Source organism: Choloepus didactylus, chromosome 1 (assembly GCF_015220235.1).
Source record: "Choloepus didactylus isolate mChoDid1 chromosome 1, mChoDid1.pri, whole genome shotgun sequence".
Lineage (NCBI taxonomy): Eukaryota > Metazoa > Chordata > Mammalia > Pilosa > Megalonychidae > Choloepus > Choloepus didactylus.
This window is the reverse complement of record NC_051307.1, coordinates 246,823,710-246,843,124: the sequence shown is the minus strand read 5'-3', so window position 1 is coordinate 246,843,124 and position 19,415 is coordinate 246,823,710. Positions and strand designations below refer to the sequence as shown.

General features: G+C 51.9%; 1 protein-coding gene and 1 non-coding gene across 4 annotated transcripts in view; both read left to right on the top strand.

The window, feature by feature from the left end:
* EEFSEC (eukaryotic elongation factor, selenocysteine-tRNA specific) overlaps window positions 1–19,415 on the top strand; it is a 304,753-nt gene that overhangs the window by 236,866 nt on the left and 48,472 nt on the right. For all 3 annotated transcript variants that reach the window (XM_037803120.1, XM_037803109.1, XM_037803130.1), the window contains one exon: window positions 17,821–17,977. In XM_037803120.1, coding sequence (XP_037659048.1) covers window positions 17,821–17,977 — 157 coding nt within the window. The remainder of the gene's footprint in view (window positions 1–17,820; window positions 17,978–19,415) is intronic.
* LOC119510561 lies at window positions 3,341–3,402 on the top strand. The gene has a single exon (XR_005211968.1). It is a non-coding gene; the product is annotated as a U7 small nuclear RNA (small nuclear RNA).

Here is a 19,415-nt window from a genome sequence, read left to right as displayed (position 1 = left end):
AGAACAGCACGTTTGCCTCAGCTCCCTGAGCTGCTGTGAACTATTTGGGGCAGACCGTGGCGCGCCTGGCTCAGGGGCCTTGGGAACACTAGTCCGGCCCCTGAGATGTTTATTGAAGGTGAAGTTGATGAAGTGTGTGCCTTGAGTTTGTCCAACTTGATTTATTAGTAGCATTATAGAGTATAATTACTCTGTAATAAAATATATATCATGCAGCGATATAGCACTTGGTGCAGTTCACGGATCTAATTGCTCCCACTCAGGCCTGTCGCTGGTGGGGGCAGCAGTCACTTCCTTTGTGAGCTGGGAAGGAGGGCTCCAGAGGAGCAAGTAAACACACTGCCAGGGGGAAGCAGGCTGGGTTAGGTCTGGGCCTGGTTGGGTGGGTGGCAAGGGGTGGCTCCTTTCTAAGAGCAGGCTAGCCCCCAGTATGGTTGTCCAGGGCAGGGGCCGTACCAGTGCCCTCTGCTCAAACTTGCGTCCCTGTGCTCGGCTGCCACAGAAAATTGTGGACACATCACAGCCCTGTCCAAAGAAGCTTCTGGAAGGCCAGGGCTTTTGGGGAAGGTTAAATGAGATGTCCTGGGTGGAGGTCCTGGTGCAACTACCAGGTCAGGAGGGCTCGACTCTGGCCTCAGCCGTGTTGCTAACTTGCTCTGTGATGCTGGCCTGTCCTAGAGCCCTTCTAGTTATCTTGCCACCAGAGTGATCCCCACCCCCACCGCCTGCTGAGGAATACCGCCTGGCTCCTTTTTTCCCAGAATAAAGTGTCCGTACGGCCCACTGGTGCACCCGCCTCCCCCGCCACACTTCAGGGGCTCCCACAACCCTTGGGGTCGCGTCAGGCACAGACCACTCCCCTTGCCAGCCGCTCTCTTCCATCCCAGCTCACACGCCCCCTTGCAAAACCTCCCCAGCTTGTAGTTCCCCGTGCCTCCTCCATCACACCCTTTTGTTGGAGCCTTGGGGCATGGCTTAGCTGTTGGTTGCTTGTCTTTCTGCCCCTGGGCCTAGGAGGCCCTGGCAGGAGGGGACTGCGTTATTTCCAGGCAGGGTGGTGGAATGGGAGACCTAGGCGTGGATCAACCCCTCTCCCCCCCAAAATTCCTCTCCCCACCCCAGAATGCAAGGACAAGGTTGTGCCACAGACAGGGCAGAAGGCACACCCCACCCAGCTGCAGGCAAAAGTCCTGTGTGGCAAGGGACCAGGGCAGGGCTTTGGCTTTAAATTCTAGCTTGGCCCAGGTCTGCTGTGTGACCTCAGGTGAATGACCCTGCCTCTCTGACCTGCACTTTCCTCCCTCGTGGAAGGTTTGTCTGAGGATTCCGTGAGCCGGTGGACTCTGCTCTGCCATCACAGTCAGCTTTCTAGGAATCTCAGCTGGGGCCTCTGAGATGGTCCTTGGCAGGCCCAGCTCTCTATAAATATTTGTTAAATGAACACTTTCCAACCATGGGTCTAGAGGCACATAGGTTTTTCTGAGCCCTTTTGCTATAAAAGACGTGATTCATTCGTATCTTCAGATGTTTCCTGGGCATTGGTGCCAGGCACTGTTCTAGGCTTTGAGATACAACAATGTAGACGACGTTCCTTTTCTTCTCATGGGAGACAGTGAACAGTGAATTAGACAGTTTGGATAGTGATATGTTCTAGAAAGAAATAACGGAGAGAGGAGAATATAAGTGCTAAGGACAGAGCGGGGCTCTGGGAAGATGTTGACTCTCAGCCCTCCCAGCCTTTCCTGTCACTTGCCGAGCTCTGCTGTGCATGCCCACACCGTAAGGTGGCCAGGTACCCTAGCAGACGTGGCTCAGCTCGTTGAGACTACCTAGAGCAAACCACCGCCTGCAGATCAGGTCCCAGCAATTACTCTTGCCAAAAAGCTAATAATCTTACATGAGATTTTTCCTGGGTACTCTTTTTTCAGCTGCTGGGATCCAAAGCAATTTAATTAAGCCCCCATCAGTATGTGGCTTTCTTTGTTTCACTAACAAATGAGCCACTCAGAAGCTTACTTTGGTGGCCATCTCTTATTTATTTATTTATTTATTTATTTATTTATTTATTTATTTATTTATTTTTGTGAAGAAATCCTGCTGTGATGAGATATACCATTCTGAATTTTCTAATTTTTCTGACCATTGTTCTCCCATGAGTTGGGAATATCACTATGGCAGTAGATCCTGTGCTCTCTTAGCACAGCTAACATTAAACACAATGCTTTCCCATCTGGTTCAATAAAATAATAACCCACAGTTCGCTGAGCCTTAGAAGGCAACATGCAAAATCTGCTTTTCTTGTTTTGGCAATATGGGTAAGCACTGGTAATAAAAATAAATAAAATCCTGGAGTTTGACAATATGCTATGGAGTTATAGGTGCGTTACTACAATTTGTAGTGTGCTGTGCTGCAGCACAAAGTGAAAGCACTGCATAAGGCTTTTGTTGCAACTACTCTACCCTGCTGTTGTAGCACAAAAGCAGCCAGGGATGCTAAGTAAACAAATGGGTGTGGCTGTGTTCCCATAAAACTTGATGTATGGGCACCGAAATTTGAATTTCATAGAATTGTCACATATCATGAAATGTTAATCTTCTTTTGATGGTTTTCAACCCATTAAAAAAAATATAAGAACCAGCCTTAGCTCACAGGCCATACAAAAACAGGCAGCAGGCAGAATTTGGCCCACTGGCCATATTTGCCGATCGCTGATCTAAATGGTTAGTGGGACTCTTGAAATAGAATGAGCATCTTTCAGGGGAAATTCTATTCATCATGTCCCACTTAAAGTGCTTAACAGTCTCTGCAATCCTCAGGAAGTGGATCCTGGGAGAGGACACTCAGGTTGGTAGAGACATTCTAAATTAGGTCTCATCAGAGGAGAGGGGAGAAGACAGTGAAGTGAAGGTGCTCCAAAGGGGTAACCTTTGCAGGGAGAGAGGATTAGATTTGGGGAAGGGTCTAGAGCATCTTGGTGGGGGAAATCATTGGTAGCTTGTCTTCAAGAAAAAGTGTAGGAATGTACAGATAAGATTATGAGAAGAAGAAAAGCAAAACCTTGAATGGGATAGAAAAGTACCATAGACCTTCCCCCTTCACAAAGGAGAAATTGAAATGAATTAACAATTTGAGTAAACAAATGAAGATAAGGAAATCAAGTAAAGAACAATGTCAATTAGTAATAGCCAAAACAGAAGGAACAAAATTAAGTATCATTCATTATATTAAATATGAATGGCTGAATTTTCCTATTAAAATACAGAGACTGGCGGATTGGATTAAAACACAAAATCTAGCTATCTGCCGTTTTTAAGAAACACACTTAAATGACAAGTAAGTAAGTGTTACAGCTCTTTTAGAATTTGTCTAGCAGGTTTTCTGGCTTTAGCTGGAAAACCCTTAAAAAAATGACAAGTAAGCAAAGGTTAAGAATAGAAGAGTAGACAAACTGATGTCAGGTGAATGTAAACAAAAAGAAAGCACAAGTGGTCATTTTAACTTCAGACTAGGTGGAATTTGAGGTTAAAAATCCCAGCTAGATTGAGAGGGACATTGTGTAGTGATAAAAGTTACAAACTTGTTTGCACCAAATATATTTACAAAAAACTATTCGAAATCCAAGGAGAAGTTGATTAAAAAAATAGAGTTATACTTACAATGGTACACCTGGGGACATATATTTCGGAATTGTATAGACCTACTAGACAGCAAATAAAAATAGAGTGGTATAATACAATCAATAAAGTTGACTTTTTAAAAGATAGATATAAACTTACATCCTTAAATAGAGAATAAACATTTTTGTATGTTTATGGAACATTTACAAAAATTGAACATTCAGCAGTCATCATTCAAAAGGTTTTATAGAACACTTACGGTGTGCTCTTTTAGGGACTGAAGATATAATCATGATCAAGAAAGACAAAATCCCCACCCTCATGAAACTTAGATTCTAGTTGTTTGTGGCCACAGAGAAAACCTAATAGATTTTTTTTTAAGTAGAGACCATGAAGCATTAAAATTAGAAATGAAGATAGTTTACTTGTGTATGTTTCTGTATCCATCTGTCCATCCATCCATCCATCTATTCATTCATATATTCTCGTCTTGGAAATTAATTAGTAGTAAATTTCAGTTCATTTGGTTAAGACCATTTCTGATACTATTAAATAAAGTTGAATCTCTCAGTAGTAAACTTTTTCTTTTTTTCTGTTTTCTTTTGCTCTTTGGATTACATCACAGAGAAAGTCTTAGATTCATTCACAGATACCTTTAAACATGCAAATCTGCGTTTTGAACAAATAGAACACAGGGTCAAGATTCAACTCCCTCCAGTAACAACAGAACGTAGCTAGGATTCACTTCCATTCTCTTTTTCATTGTATTTACTTCTATCATTAGCTTCCTGTATTTATTGCAAGTGACTCTTGTTTTCTCTTAGGATATGATTTTTTACTTTTTTGTTTTTATTTTATCGTTCGATAATGGCTTTATTTTCTCATCCTGGCCGCAGGAGCACTAGCCTGCCCAGGCCACCCACCCAAGAAAAGATGTAAAGTTTCCCTTTCAAGCATATATATTTAAAGAAAAATATTAGACAAGGTGTGCAAAGATCTGGCAAAAAGGAAGTGGGGAGGACGTGTGAGAGACAGAGCACTGGCTTCTCAGCCATGTGCAGATTCAGGCCGGCAGCTCGTCGCTAAGGGCACCAAATCACGCGGAAAACATGGGATCTTTCTAGGGGAGCATGGAGACGCGTGCCAGCATCCCAGGCTATACTAAGAGCTGTGGGGTCAGGAGAGGGAGCAAGGAAATTCTGCAGAGGTGGGAGGAGGTGGGCTGGTCAGGGAAGACCCCGAAGAGGTGGTGTCCTCTCAGCTATGCCTTGAATGATGGAAAGGCTCCGAGCTCCCTGTCAGACGTTGTTGGGGAGGAGAAAAGGGGAAGTGGAGGAGGGACCCGTGCAGCTGGAGGGGAAGAGAGTTTGAAGAGGCAGGCAGGGTCAACCATCCAAGCCAGGCCCTTCGTCGTGGCGTGGGGCGATGAGCCACTTGGGGGCTGGGTGAGGCTGCGGCGACACGGTTCAACTTGTGCCAGGAAAATCATTTGAGCAGGGCTGGCCCAAGGGGAGCCTTCTAGAAATGGTCTAACTTAGCGATCCAGAGCCTAGTCTTCTCTCACCTACCTTTCTGCAGCCCCCAGTCTCCCCTTGAAGCTCCCAGACACCCTGGTTTGTCTGTGGAACCAGCCTGGCGCAGTGGCTCTGCCCGTTAACTAAATGACTGTCAGAGCCGGGAGTCCTCCTTTGGAATCCTAGGGCTGCTGTGAGCACAGAAAGAGGTGGCAACCAGGTGTGCAGCACCTAGGACAGCAAGTGCTCTCGGTGGTTGCTGTTTCATTTCAACAGCTAAGCTGCTCCTGTACCCCGTAGGGGCCCCCACTTTCCAGGTCTCACCTGCAGCCTCCTTCCCTGCCCCCCATCTCAGTCCCTGATGGCTTGCACAGCACCACGCAAATCCTGTTCCTAAGAGACAAAGCACAAGGGTCCTGGCAGCTCGCATTTGAAAATCTCTTTTAGTTCCATGTCACCCACAGGATAGAGACAAGCCTCACACCTTGGCACACTTAACCAGCTGACCTGCCGCTCAGCATGATGTTGGTCCATTTTTCTGAAGGGTTTTAGGGTGTTGATGGGAACACAAGGTCTGGGGTCAGTGACCAGGTTCCAGGACCCCCTCAGCCACCTGCAGCTTCCAGACTTGGGACAGGTCCCTTCCCCTGGGTTTCCTTAGTGGAAAAAGAGGACCATGCCCGCTACTTGGTTGAGTGATTATAAAGAAGGGAGACAAACGTACATAAGATGCCAAGTGCTGTTCCTGGCACAGAGTTGGCCCTTGTTCAGGAGTGGATGTCATGGGTATGATTTATTTGGAGTTTCCTCATGGCACAGGTTCCCGGCTGTGCTGGTGGCAAGGAGCCGGCACCCACCCACCTTGCAGCAGGATCAGGTGGGCGTGTGCTGGCCATCCCGGGTCCTGGCACCCGCTGGCGCCAATTGGGGAAGGTCTTAGGGCCGGGCCAGAGAAGCCTGCAGCCTTGACCCAACCAAGTGTAAACAAGCAGACGCCACCGGGGCACCGGCTCCGCTTTGAAGTCCGAGGCAGGTGCTGCCCACTGGCTCCTGCTGCTGCCCCACACTGCTGCCCAGGGGGCCATTCAGGCCTGCTCGCTGCCACCCCTTACTCACCCCTTCCCTGTCCCGCAGATGGAAGGCAGCATCAGCTCCCAGGCCACTCAGGAAAACAGAGGTTCTGTCTGAGGCACAGGTCAAGAAGGTCTTCTCCTGGGGGAGAGGCTCAAATGGCCGCCCCAGTTCTTCTGGCCCCGGCTCAAAGCCTTGGCCTGTCCCCTCACTTCCATGGCAGAGTCGATGGCCGAGAGTCACACTCGGCTGCTGAAGGGCCTGGCAACTTCCCTTTGAAAATTGCTTTTTTGTTCCCATGTAGACGCAGAGTCAGGGCAGCTTGGCTTGGTGGAGAGAGCTGGCTCTGGAGGCCCCAGCCTCACCACACTGCCGTGGGCAGAGGGCCAGCTCCAGTGCCTGGCAGATACTAAATGCTCTGTAAACATGTGTCTCCCATTTTGCCCTCCTGTAGGAGCTGCACCAGGATACCTGGTGGGTGCTTTACCTATATGGGTGTCTGGGTGATGGCTGGCACCCAGTGGGGAGCAGAAACAGTGTTGGTGGGAGGCTCAGTGAGGACAAGGGGCCGGGGCGGCAGGGCTGATCACTGATGATGGGAAGACCCCATTCCAGAAGATGGCCCTATCTAGCCCAAGAGCTCCTGGAGGGTACACGGTCGGATTCATCCCTGTTTGTGTTCCCTTCGTGATGTGCAGAGCCCGGCCCACCCTAGACTCTCACTTCTAAGCCTCCAGAGCTCGTTGGATGACATGAAGAGAACCGCAGGCTAATGTATTTTCCTGAGTTTACACCAGGGGGCTGTGATGAGGTTGATCATAGCTCATGGCAGACTTTCATGCCAGAAATCTCTCCTCCTCACGACAACCCTGGGACAGGAAGACGTTCGCCTTGTTTTTATGGAAGACGCTGCTGCGGAGAAGTGAAGCACCTTGCCCGGCATCCTTGTCTCTAGGATGGAGGAGGTGTGGTCCCCTCCCAGGGATTTTGACTCCAGAGTCCTGGCCCTTCCCACTGCCCAGGACCTTGCCTGTACTGAGAAGAAAGAAAAACCACAGTCTACAGTGAATAGTTCTTGGGCCAAATGAGGACAGATGATACTGAAACAATGGTGTGCTGGTTTGAAACTGTTATGGACTCCAGAAGAGCCATTATCTTCTAATCCAATCTTTGCGGGGTAGAACCTGTTGATTGAATGTTTCCATGGAGATATGACCCACTCAGCTGTGGGTGAGAACTCTGATTATATTATTTCCATGGAGGTGTGGCCTCACACATTCAGGGTGGGTCTTGATTAGATCACTGGAGTGCTTTAAAAAGAGCTCACACAGAGAGCAGAGAGGACAAAACACCTCAAGAGAAACTGAGAGAGACATTTGAGAGAAGCTAAGAGCCAACACAAGCGCTGACTCTTGGAGATGCTTCGAGTTGCAGACAGAAGGATGTTTGGGGATGCTAAGCGATGAAGCCCAGAGTTTGCCCCAGAGAAGCTAAGAGAGGACCACCAGACGCTTAGAGAGAAACGTCGTGGGAGAAAGAAGCAAGGATGCACAGGAGCTGAAAGAGAGGAGTGGAGACAGAAGCCCAGAGACATTTTGGAGACACATTTTGAAACAACCCAGGAGCAAAGGACTAACAGATGCCAGCCACATGCCTCCCCAGCTGACAGAGGTGTTCCATCCGCCATCAGCCTTTCTTCAGTGAGGGTATCCTCTTGTTGCCTTAGTTTGGACATTTTATAGCCTCAGAACTGTAAATTTGTAACCTAATAAATCCCCTTTATAACCAAACACCACTTTGTCTAGTTTATGGATGGATGTGTAGAAAAGTAGGGGAAGGAAACAAACAGACAAAGGTACCCAGTGTTCTTTTTTACTTCAATTGCTCTTTTTCACTCTAATTATTATTCTTGTTATTTTTGTGTGTGTGCTAATGAAGGTGTCAGGGATTGATTTAGGTGATGAATGTACAACTATGTAATGGTACTGTAAACAATCGAAACTACAATTTGTTTTGTATGACTGCGTGGTATGTGAATATATCTCAATAAAATGATGATTAAAAAAAAAAAAATAATAGCACTTTTTTATAATTGTGCTTTTTTTAAATAGTAGTTATCTTAGATATAATTGATGAAGGATTATTAAAATAGTACTCTTAACCACCAAAAAAAAAAAAAAAAAAAAAAAAATCCCCTTTATAAAAGCCATTCCATTTCTGGTATTTTGCATAATGGCAGCCCTAGCAAACTGGAACAAACAGCATCCCTTGAAGTATTCAGGAATTGGTCAACTCTCTGGCAGTTTTCAAGTGACCTGGAAGGGTTAACACATCATTTGCAAGAGCCCCACCCTTGACCTGGTCCTCTGGGGGTCAAAGAGCTACCAGCTGGGGTCCTTGGAAAGGAAGGCAGTGGGGACTTTGTTGGAGGAAGGAGAATGAGACGGGATTCGGGGAGCTGGGGAGAGAACGAGAAGACTGTAAGCAGCACCTGACCTGGGGTCAGTGCTGAGCAAGTGTTAATTTCTATCTCTTCTGGGTGTGTTAGGAGATCCCTGGTCTGAATGGCACATCCACTCTCCATTTCAGCTTCCCAGAGAGTGAAATTCCACTTGTTGAGATTCATCTGTCTCGGGGGGTCATGCTGCTCCCCGGTTTTAGGTGTACTTGCCCATATCCCACCCCACCCTAGGCCTCACAAGAGCTTTTTTTCAGATGAGGAAACTGAGGTTCCCTTGCCCACAACCATGCAGCTGTCAGAGGCAGGGCAGGCCTGAGACCTTCCAAGCCCCTTTTGCCAACTTAGCATGACTTGGAGCTCCCCTGGGCTTGCAAGAGTTTCCCCCCACTTCCTTGTTGCCACTAGGACAACTTGAATTAGAATAGTCGCCTCAAGATGTGGGCAATTCCCAAGCCTCTTCCCAGCAGCCGGACCCAAAAAGAGAGAACGCTCATGGCAAAGATACACTTATGTACAGCAGCAGCCAAGCCCCAGAACTGGGGGGACTCACGTGCCCGGCATGTAAGCCAGAGCCTGGACTTCCACGTACTGCTAATGATGTCTGCTTGGAAACGCAGCCCCTCCAACCACTGAAGCCCAATACACGAAGCAGATTATTCGTGCCAACAGTGAAATTCCCACCTCAAGCTACTGTCATAGCAGCGCTGGCCCTGGTTCAGCACTGTTTCTGGGGAACAGGCCCCACCAAGCAAATCCCACATGCCTTGCCTTGGGTTTGACATCACGATGATTGATTTCAAAGTGAGACCCACCAGCTATACCTCTGATGGATTTTCCTCATTGCGTGTACTTGTGTCTGATGTCGGGAGCCTCTCTCCTTTGGCAGGAAGAGTCTGTCGCTTGGGGAAGGGCCCAGCCATCAGACACACACACACACACACACACACACTAGAGACAGATAGGACCTCAGCAAAGCCATTCCCCCAGGCCCCTTGCTTCTCATACCCCAGATCTTCCAGAAGCTCTCCTGTGGAAAGGGCTCTCGTCACTCTATCTAACCAGATCTCTTTTCCAGCAAATGAGGTCTCAGCAGCAGGCATTTGCTAAGCACCTTCTGCCCACCCTACACCCCAAACCAGTAATTTCTGGAGTCAGGGCAGGGGGCACCTGGGATTGCAGAAACATGGAAATGTGTTGAGGCAGCTCCTGCATCCAGGACCTCCACCCCTTTGGGGAAGCTGGTGTAGACATGCTGCCCAGTGCTGAGAGACCAACCAACAGGCTTCATCCCAGCTGCAAGCCCACCCCTGAGGAGGGCACTGAGGCCAGGGCTGGTTCTGATGGGGAGTGGGCTGTGACCATTTAGCGATGTCTGCTCAGATCTGCACAGGTCTGTAATGGGAGGGGACCCCAAGGGAGGGAGGACGCTCTGCCCAGGTTGCTGGGGGCATGGCAGAGGTCAAGCCAATGACAGATCCCTTGGCAGGTGCTCATCTCATCGCCCCATTTAAACCCCACAGCCACGTTGTCCCACATTATAGACAAGGGAACTGAGGCCCACAGAGGTTAGGTCGCTGGCCTGAGTTGGGATTTGAACCCAGGTAGTTGGCCCCAGACTCGAGGCTCCCACAGCACTGTGCAAACGAGCGCACCACAACCCCTCTGGGATAACACCCCTGTTGGGCCTGACCAAGCCACGTCAGGTGACTGTGTTCCAGTCTCTTCTTTATCTTAGCCTTTGCCCCCCACCAGGCAGCCCAGCTCTAACTGTCCCTCACACCCCTTTACCACCTTCTTGGCCTTTTCTCTACTGTCGTCTCCACTGTGCCCACGTTCTTCCAGATGTGAAGGCCAGTGGTAGAAATTGATTCCTCAGAACACACCAGAAGGCTAACTCTCCTCTTGGCCCCCACAGCCGTGGATTGGGGAAGTTCACCCTCACTGGGGCCTGGCTTTGTGGGTGAGGAATCTGCGGGGGCCTCAGCAATCAAGTGCCTTTAATGTCCTCAGGGCAGCCAGGCCTCCCTCCTGTCCTAGGCCCACTTCCCTTGATAGCGAGGTGCCCCAGGCCAAACTCCGCTCCCACCCTCCCTCCCTCTGGACGGCCTCTGGGTGCTGGGGTCTCTGAGCTTTGCTAGGTGGCTGGGGGTTCTCAGGAGCTGGGGCTGTCCCGATGGCCCTGGACTTACACCTCCAGACCAGCCTGGGTTGAGCTGATCATGACCCCACTCTGGAGTGAGCCCACAGCCCAGGAAGGACCCCAGGCTGAGCCTCATTCCCTGCTGGTGGTCCCCACACAGAGCAGACAGCCAGGCCCTGCCAGGGGGTCCGCTACTCGGCCCCCAGAGCCAGGCAGACACGAGTTGGATTGGAGTTTTGCCCACTCAACTTGCTGTGTGACTTCGGGCGTTGAACCCCAAGGCCGGGTGGAGTGGGGAGTCTGAGAAGAAGGGTTTGCCCACTAGGTTCCCTCTGCTGCCCGCCCCATCCCCCATGGGGGTTCCCTCCCAGAGGTGATACAATCGGAACACCCCACCTCGGCTGCTGGAAGGTGACAGTGTAGGGACTGTGAGCAGGCAGCCTTGGGGACCCAGGAGTGGGGCGCCAACGTTCCAGAGACCACGCGGGGTTGCAACAGGGTGATTGAGCCCGGTCTCCCCACCCACACTCTGCCTGAACCCCCAAAGAGGACCGAAGACACAACGTGAGCTGGAGGGCTCACTTCATCCAGTCAGTGCTTTCATGTCTTCTGGCCGAGCCATCAGAGGAGAGCACAAGAGTGACAGACATTTCCTTTGAACTTGAAGTCCTTTTTGTACTGCCATCGCAGCCCCAGGGTGACCATGAGGCCAGCCTGCAAGAGGGAGCCCCTCGGACCCCTCCTCCAAGGGTCAGAGAAAGCCCACTCACTCCTCACTGGACCCTGGATGCTTCCAGATGCTTCAAGCAATGTGGTCGTGCTACAGGCCAGTGAGCCGAGGCGCGCCACACACCACCAGGGCCACGGGCCCAGCCACCCGCGCTGCCCCACCGGGTCAGACAGGAACATAAACAAGAAATGCTGCAAGCCCCCCGGCTTCCTCTACCCTGGGCCTCTGTTTATGTAGCACTTAAACTAACTTCGGGGTCAGGTCTGTGTGGCATGAAAGCCCTGAAGCTTTTTGATGTTCCCCTGAAGTTAATAAAATTAGTCTGCCCCCGTTGCAGGACCCAGGCTTGGGAAAGGGTGTATCCTCTGCCGTCTTTGTGGCATTTGGCCTTTTAAGTTAATATTTTATAACCAAAAGAGTAGGGGGTGGGGGTGCAGGGGAGAAGATGCTGTGTAAAATCTCCCAAAAGGGCTTTTTTTGCTAGTAGGTAGCACGACTGCCCTCCCAGGCTCCAATAAAGTTGCAACCCCAGCCATGGGGCTCGTGTGAGCGAGTGATCGGGAGCCTCGTGTGTCAGGCCCAAGAGAGCAAGCAGCACTGGGGCATGGATCAGTTTCTCAGCACACTCTCCCATCAAGAGCTTTTAAAGAACGAAGCCCAGAGCCAGGCTGGTGACTTAAAACTCCAATGAAGCACATTCTCCAAGGACCCACCCACTTGCAGTGATTTTGTTTTACCCCCAAAGAGCCCAAAGCCACCAGCCTCCCCCTCTCTGTCATGTGCGGGCCAGGGGAGATTGTTTCCAGGCCTTCTGTGGGCCGCACCGGGCACGGGGCTTGCAGCCAAAACCCCTGTCTTCGAAGAACGCCCAGTCCCATGAGGAAGGCAGATGCCTGGGCTCCAGAGACAGGAGGGCGTCTGCCTCAGTCTTGGAGAGAGTATGGGGCCAGGAGGTGCCTGCCTGTGGAGAGGCTGCCCACCAGGCCTTCCCAGGATGGGTGGGCAGCCAGAGCGGGGAAGAGCAGAGGCCGCAGCAGTGGTGGGGTGAGGGACATGTTCATTATCTTGACTGTGGCCATGGTGTCCCGGGTGAACACGTACGTCCACACAGTCAAGCACTTTATGCATGATTTATCATGTGCCAATTATACCTCATTGAAGCTGTTAAAAAAATGCAAGGCCATTGGCATGCACGAGCACTTCAAATGCACCAGCTGCTGCGGTTGCTTATTTATTCCATGCTTAGCAGTTTTCCTGACGATCCCTCGAGCCCCTGTTCTCTGTGCAGGAAACACAGCTATGGAGGAGAGGAACAGGTCTCTGCCCTCATGGAGCTTACGTTCCAGTTGGGCACAACCAACAAGTCAAGGGACAAATGTGTAAAGCAACATCCAGTAGCAACCTGTGCTCTGAGGACAAGTGCAGTTGGATAAGGAGGGGATGGAGAGTAGCAGGAGGAGACACAGAGTGGGGGGGTCACTCAGGGTCGCTGGGGCAGAAGAGGCCGCAAGCATCCAGGCCTTGAGTAGGGCCTGCTCTGTGCCAGGGCCATCTGGGCAGCAGGGGCTGGAGCCAAGAGGGGACCCCCACTCTCTGCCACTGAGAATCCAAAGGTTAAATATCGTCTTCCACCAGGACACTCCTAAGCCTCGTAAGGGCAGGGCAGTGTTCACACATCACACTTGACACAGGGTCAGCTCTCAAAAAACATTTGAAGGGAAAAAAGGAGGACTATTCATAGTAATTTGGTGACAAGTTTCTGCTCCAGTCAAAGGCCCATTGGGGTCTTCTATGAGGCATGTGTCTGAGCAGATTGAACATGAACTGTGCCTTTCTTGTATCATGGCCAAACTGAGATGCAGGAGGGCAAGGCTCCCGTCTGTCACATCTGTCCCAAGGGGCCAGCAAAGCTCTGGGGCCCCCTCAACTGGCTCCAGAGGGCCCTAGAGGGTTCCCAGGCAGCGCTGAGGCCTGGCTGCTCCTGGAGATGAGACCGAGTAAGCCGGCAGCCTTGCTGTTCTCTGGGATTCCAGAAAGGCTTTGCAGAGGGCCGGCGTGGGTTCAAACGTCCGCTGCGCACTAACCTGCTGGGTGACCACAGCCCACACCAACCCCTTCCCTGAGCCTCAGCGTTGACCTGCCTGCAATAGGGATGGGGACACCCTGCAAACAAGGGCATCAGGAGGGCTCCCCGGGAGCCAGCCAGGCCCTGGGGCGGCACTGACTGAGGAACGCAAGTGACATCTCCTGTAAGGAGTGGGGATTGGCTGGTCCAGAACCATCCGGCCAAGTCTGCTCAATGTCCCCAGCGCAGGCTGTTCCAGGCCGGGCTGCAGAACCTGACCGAGGTGTGGCCCACCCACCCTACACTCCCACCTGCAAGCTCGTCCTGGGGAGAAGTGGGCAAGCCCAGGAAATCAGTGACTGTCCTGACTCCCTGGGTCCTGGGCAGAGCCGAGGGGACCCCTCTCTCCATGCAGCAGACCTGTGCACCCCCTGGGGCTGGGAAGCAGAGACAGCAACAGTTATGGGGGGGCAGGGGCATGGGGGGATCTGTGCTAGAGGCCAGTCAGGAGGACTGGGCAGCCCAGCGAGGGGCAGGGGCAGCCCTGGGGGAGTTCCGCCGAGTCCTGAGGGACAACGAGTAGGAGTTCATGTGTGGGGAAGAGGTTTGTGCATTATAAAGGGCTGTGCAAGTGGAAATTATTATTCTTATCATTATTTGTATCCCAATTCATCAATCACTGGAGAAAGGAGGAATGCAAGTACCTTTTATCTGGTGCTATGAATCAAATAGAATAGGATATGTTTTTCCCAAAGGTTTGTAGGGCAAACGGGACAGTTCCTGCTCTTCAAAACAAGCCAGCTGGGGCCCTTTCGGCAGGAATGGGATGTCTCTGAGGCAGAGGCCAGCCCCCCAGCCCCATGGGGTCCCCTGGCAGTTTCAGCCTCAGGAAAAGAGGATGAGGTCAGCGGAGGCAGCAGGTTCCAGTCCGAGCTCATCCACTTCACCCAGGTCCCACCGCCAACACCCGCTTCCCAGCAGATCACTCTGCCCACTCGGCTGCCCTGGTGCCTGCTTGGCCCAAGCCTGGCCACGGAAGCATCCAGGCTTTGTACTCGGGTATGTGGGTCTGCCCGGCGCTCAGAGAGCTAGAAGGAGAGATGGTGATTTCTCCACGAAGCCATTCGTTGCAGAGGCCTTGAATGCCAGGCAAGCAGTGCCACCATTCTCCAGTGGCGTGGACCCTGCATTTAAATAGCATCTGATCACAGAGAGAAACTGTTATCTCCTTTTCCGTTCTCTGTCCATCCTTCTGACATCATCTAGGAGAGAATCTGTTCTTTAACAAACATCTCCCTCTCACTTTCTCTCTCTCTCTCTCTCTCACTTGCTCACTGAATTTCCTCTTACACACAGAAGGGTGGTACCTCCCTGACACAGGCAATGTCCAGCTGTTCATCAACTCTCTGAGCCCTGGCTGCACAGGGCCCCGAGGATGGGAAACAGCAGTGAGCAAAATCGACAAAGAACCGCATGCCTTTGCTCTGCTTCAGTTGTATTTCATTTCCTGGTTACCCGCTGTTTATGATTTCTTTTTACCGTAGTAAAAGAATTTTCCTTTTAAAAGAAATGTATGCAAGTGTAAAAGACGAATCCATTTAGTGGATACAGGCCACACACACTTAGGTCAAGACCCAGGAAAGCGCTGCAGACTTTCCAGAATGGGGGGACGTGCTGCGATGGGTGCTCAGAAGCTGTCAACCCTGGCCTTGAGTGCTGGCAGGATGGGGTTGGCCCGAATGACCCCTCTCCCTGACTTTGGCTCTACCCCTCCTGCAAGCACCTCCCTTCTCCTCAACTGAGTCCGGCCACCCCTCAGTTGCTGAATCCCTCCGGGAGATGGCCGAGGCCCATCCAGCCACATCCCCCACCTGGGCTTGAGCCAACTGCCTCAGAGCCGGGGCCAACCTAAAGGGGACACGCAGACTGAGCTGGAGGTGCTGTGACGTGAGGCGACAGTGCCGCTGTGGCCTGCTTCCTTTGGAGCGCCAGGCGCCGGGCTGCTGGGGCCTGTCCTCTCCTCCCCAGGCCCTCTCCCCAGTGGGCCTGCAGCAGCCTCTGTGCTCTCACCCCTCTGGTCCATTCTCCAGAAGCAGCCAGGGCAGTTTCAAACCACAAACCAGATGCTGTCCCTCTCCAATAATGGCCTCTGATGGCCTCCCACTGCCTCAAGAGGAACCAGGGGCTTGTGGAGGCCTGTCGGGAAGGCCCAGCACTTTCTGGCCCTGCGTGGCATCCCCAGATGTCCGTACCTCTGGGACCCTCGGACCCCACGCTCAGCCATGCTGGCCCTCTCAGTGCCCCCTGGGGCCTTGGACGATTCTTTTCTCTACGCCAGCAACAGCCTGCACCTCACAAGTCTGGCTCTTCCTCCTCTGGGAGATCTCCCCTGGTGGCCCTGACTGCCCTATGCTTGGGTCCATCAAAATTTATACTTCCGGATGGGTTGGGTTTTCCTGCTTGCTTTTGGCTTCCCACACTGCACCATAAGCTCCACGAGAGCCAAGTTGCCTTGCTCACGGCTATTCCCAATATCTAGCCTTCGTACCAGACATCGCTGAATGCCAGTCACCATCCAAAGTGGTTTACTCACTTTGTCTCATTTTAACTTTCACCACTGCCTTGTGGAGAAACTGAGGCACAGAGAGGTTAGGTCGCTTGCCCAAGGCACAGAAGGCTAAGCCAGGCCAGGAAAGTGCTAATAACACTCTAGGGTTTGGTTTTGGAGGATGTGGATGGGACTTTGTTAAGGGACCATGGGGAGAGAAGGCATTTGGGGAGTGGGGTGCAACAGGCAGCCTGTACCTCGGCCTGGAGCCTCAGCCCTCTGGAGAGAGGAGCAAGAATTGCAAATAATGGGAGCCGAGGAAGGCGGTACAGTCCAGGGCTGCAGAAGTCTCAGATGGTGTGTGTGCTACATCAGAAGTGGTCCAAGGAGGTCGCGAAAATTTAAGGAAAGAAAGGAAGGCCTGCTGATGACTAGGTAGAAGGCAGATGCATCTGTTTTTGTTGTTGTTTTTAATTTTATTCCATCGTTTTTGAATAGGTAACACATCCATGTGTTTCAAAAGTCTGAAGATAAAAAAGAATGTCTAAGGAAGAGTCCCCTTCTTGGCTTGTCCCCTAGGCCCCTGGTTGTCTGTCCTGATTTCCACACCATCAGTTCCTCAGGCTCCCCTCCACCTATACCCATCACACTGGCCCCCATCCTGCCCCATCGTACACAACAGCCACCAACTCTCTACCTTGCTCCCCCACTTTGCTTTTTATGCTTAACACTATAGCTTAGGGTGATGCATATCCGCTCACACATCCCTCTTCTGTGGTTACCTAGTGGCCATCGTAGGACAATCCCCAGCTTACTGACTTAGGGATGGACTTCTAGATGGCTTCCAGTCTTTTGCTGTCGTAGTTGCCACTGCAGTGCGCATCGTGTTGTAGGGTAAATTCCTAGCAGTAGGACTGATGGGTCAGGAGGCACGTGGGCTGGTGGCTTGGGTGGCAGTTGTCAGGCTAGAGGGCACTTGTTATCCCAGGGCCTGGGTTTGAGATTGGGGACGGGGTCTGAGTGGGGAGATGGGGGCAGAGGAGCCAGGCTGCCCGCTCCTACTGCCTCAGTCTCCTCCCACTCCAGCTTCTCTCCAAGGGGACAGCCAGGACCTGGGCCACCGGAAAACCTCAGAAGGGAAGCAGTCTCGCTTCCAGTCTTTCCCATAATAAAGACCCTTGGGGAGAAGGTTTTAGATGAACAGACCTCACAGTAGATCAGACCGTACCAAGTCAGCTTTTCGTGCCCACGCATGTCCTCCCTCCCAGCCCAGGCACTCGCAGAGAGGTGAGGGGTGGTGACATGGTGGGACGCTGAGGGACCATAGCAAAGGGCCAAGCCCTGAGCAGTGGGCTGGTGGGAAACAGGCAGCTGTGGCTGGGAGCAGCGGCTGAGGGCCTGGGATGTGAAGGTTGGGGGGAGTGGGCCAGGCCCAGCAGGGGCTTCTGGGCAGAATCAGCGTCTCAGCCAGAGCAAAGCCTCAGAGGCTGACATGTGCAAGGCAGGGGGTGGTGGGCAGGAATGGAGAGGCAGACGCCAGCTTCTCTGAGGCTTCTCGGAGGCCCTGGTGCCAGCAGGAGGGAGAACTGGCAGCTCAGCCTGCCACGTGGCCTTTTTTTTAGCAGTATGCACTGATGCTCTCTCTCTCCCCGGGGCCTGGTGTGTGGGGACAGGTGTTGGATGACTACAGCGTGATCGGCCGCTCCCTGTTCAAAAAGGAGACCAACATCCAGCTCTTCTTGGGGCTGAAAGTGCACCTGTCCACCGGGGAGCTGGGGGTCATTGACAGCGCCTTTGGCCAGAGTGGCAAGTTCAAAGTCCGCATCCCTGGTAAGTGCAGTTGTTTTATCCTCCTACTCATGGGACGCCATGTGAAGGATGGGAGACCACAGAGTCAGTGCCAAAGTAACGTTCCTTGGTTGACGTAGGAAGCTCAGGATTCTGATCTTGTCTTTGCTGATACACCTGGGTTTCCCATCTGGACTGGGGAAGACAGACACGCACCCTGAGAATTAGCCCATCGTGCACCCAGAGTGTGTGTGGGGCTCAAGGCCTCACGGCATGTTGATCACCAAGCCAGCAACCAGAAATAGAGCACTTGGGTTTCTTTAATCCCATCCTCCATTCAGCCATGCCTCCCTTCATTCATTTACTCCACGTATTTTCTCAAGGCCCTACTGGGTACTGGTCATTGTGCCGGGGGCTGGGCCATGGGGCTTATGTGCCATTTGGAAAAGACAGTAAGTGTGTACTGAGTAAACAGAGAACACATCATGCACGGTATGTGCTGGGTAGGAAAATAAAGCAGGAGAAGGGAGTGAGAATTACTGAGTGTGCATCTTGGATTGGGCAGTTGGGGGAGACCTCTCCAAAGAGGTCGTGGCTGAGTAGAAGGGAGGGAGGGGCCATACCAATATCCAGGGAAAGAACATTCTACAGAGAGAGGGGACGGCGAGTGCAAAGGCCCTGCAGCGACCGTGAGCTTGGTGTGTTGGAGGACTGGAAGATGTCTCTGTTAGGAGTGACATAGAGCCAAGGTGACATGGAGGGCACAGGGGCCAACTCCCATGTCGGATCGCCTGACAGCCACGGCGAGGATTCCATATTAATGAATTTATGTAATGTACCATGACCTACTATCTTTCATCCCCAGCGTTTTATTAGGGAAAATTTCTAACATACAGCAAAGTTGAAAGAATTTTTATAGCAAACGCCTAGATTTCACCATGAACATCTTAGCCATACTATACATCGCTGCAGGGCTTGGAGTTTTATCCTGTGTGGGATGGAAAGCCTCTAAGAGATTTTAAATCAGGTGAGCAGGGTGATACTCATGTAGCTTCTTGAATTTTCTAAAAGCACATGATGCCCCAAGCTCCGGCTGGGAACAGAATCCCAGCTCCCTCAGCTACTCACCAGGTGAAGCTGGCTGGAGCCTGACCCAGGCCCTCTCGCCTCCCCAAACCCTTCCTAAAGCACAGAGGGCCACGCAGGGCATTTCCTCGCCAAAGGAAGGGCTGTGGTCGCCAGAAACCCCTTTGCTCTGCCGCACTTGCCTTCCATTGCTCTGCTGGCCCTTCCCAAGGACGCTGGGAAGGTGAACCAGCATCCCACTCACAGGAGGAGGCCCTGTGGCTCCGTGGGAGGTACACCCAGTGCAGGTCTCCACCCTGAAGCCAGGGTTCAAACCCCGGCCCTGCCCTTTCCCCTGCTCCACGGCAACTCTGTGTCCTCGCCTCCGCCAAACTGGGTCCCCTTCGTGTTGGGC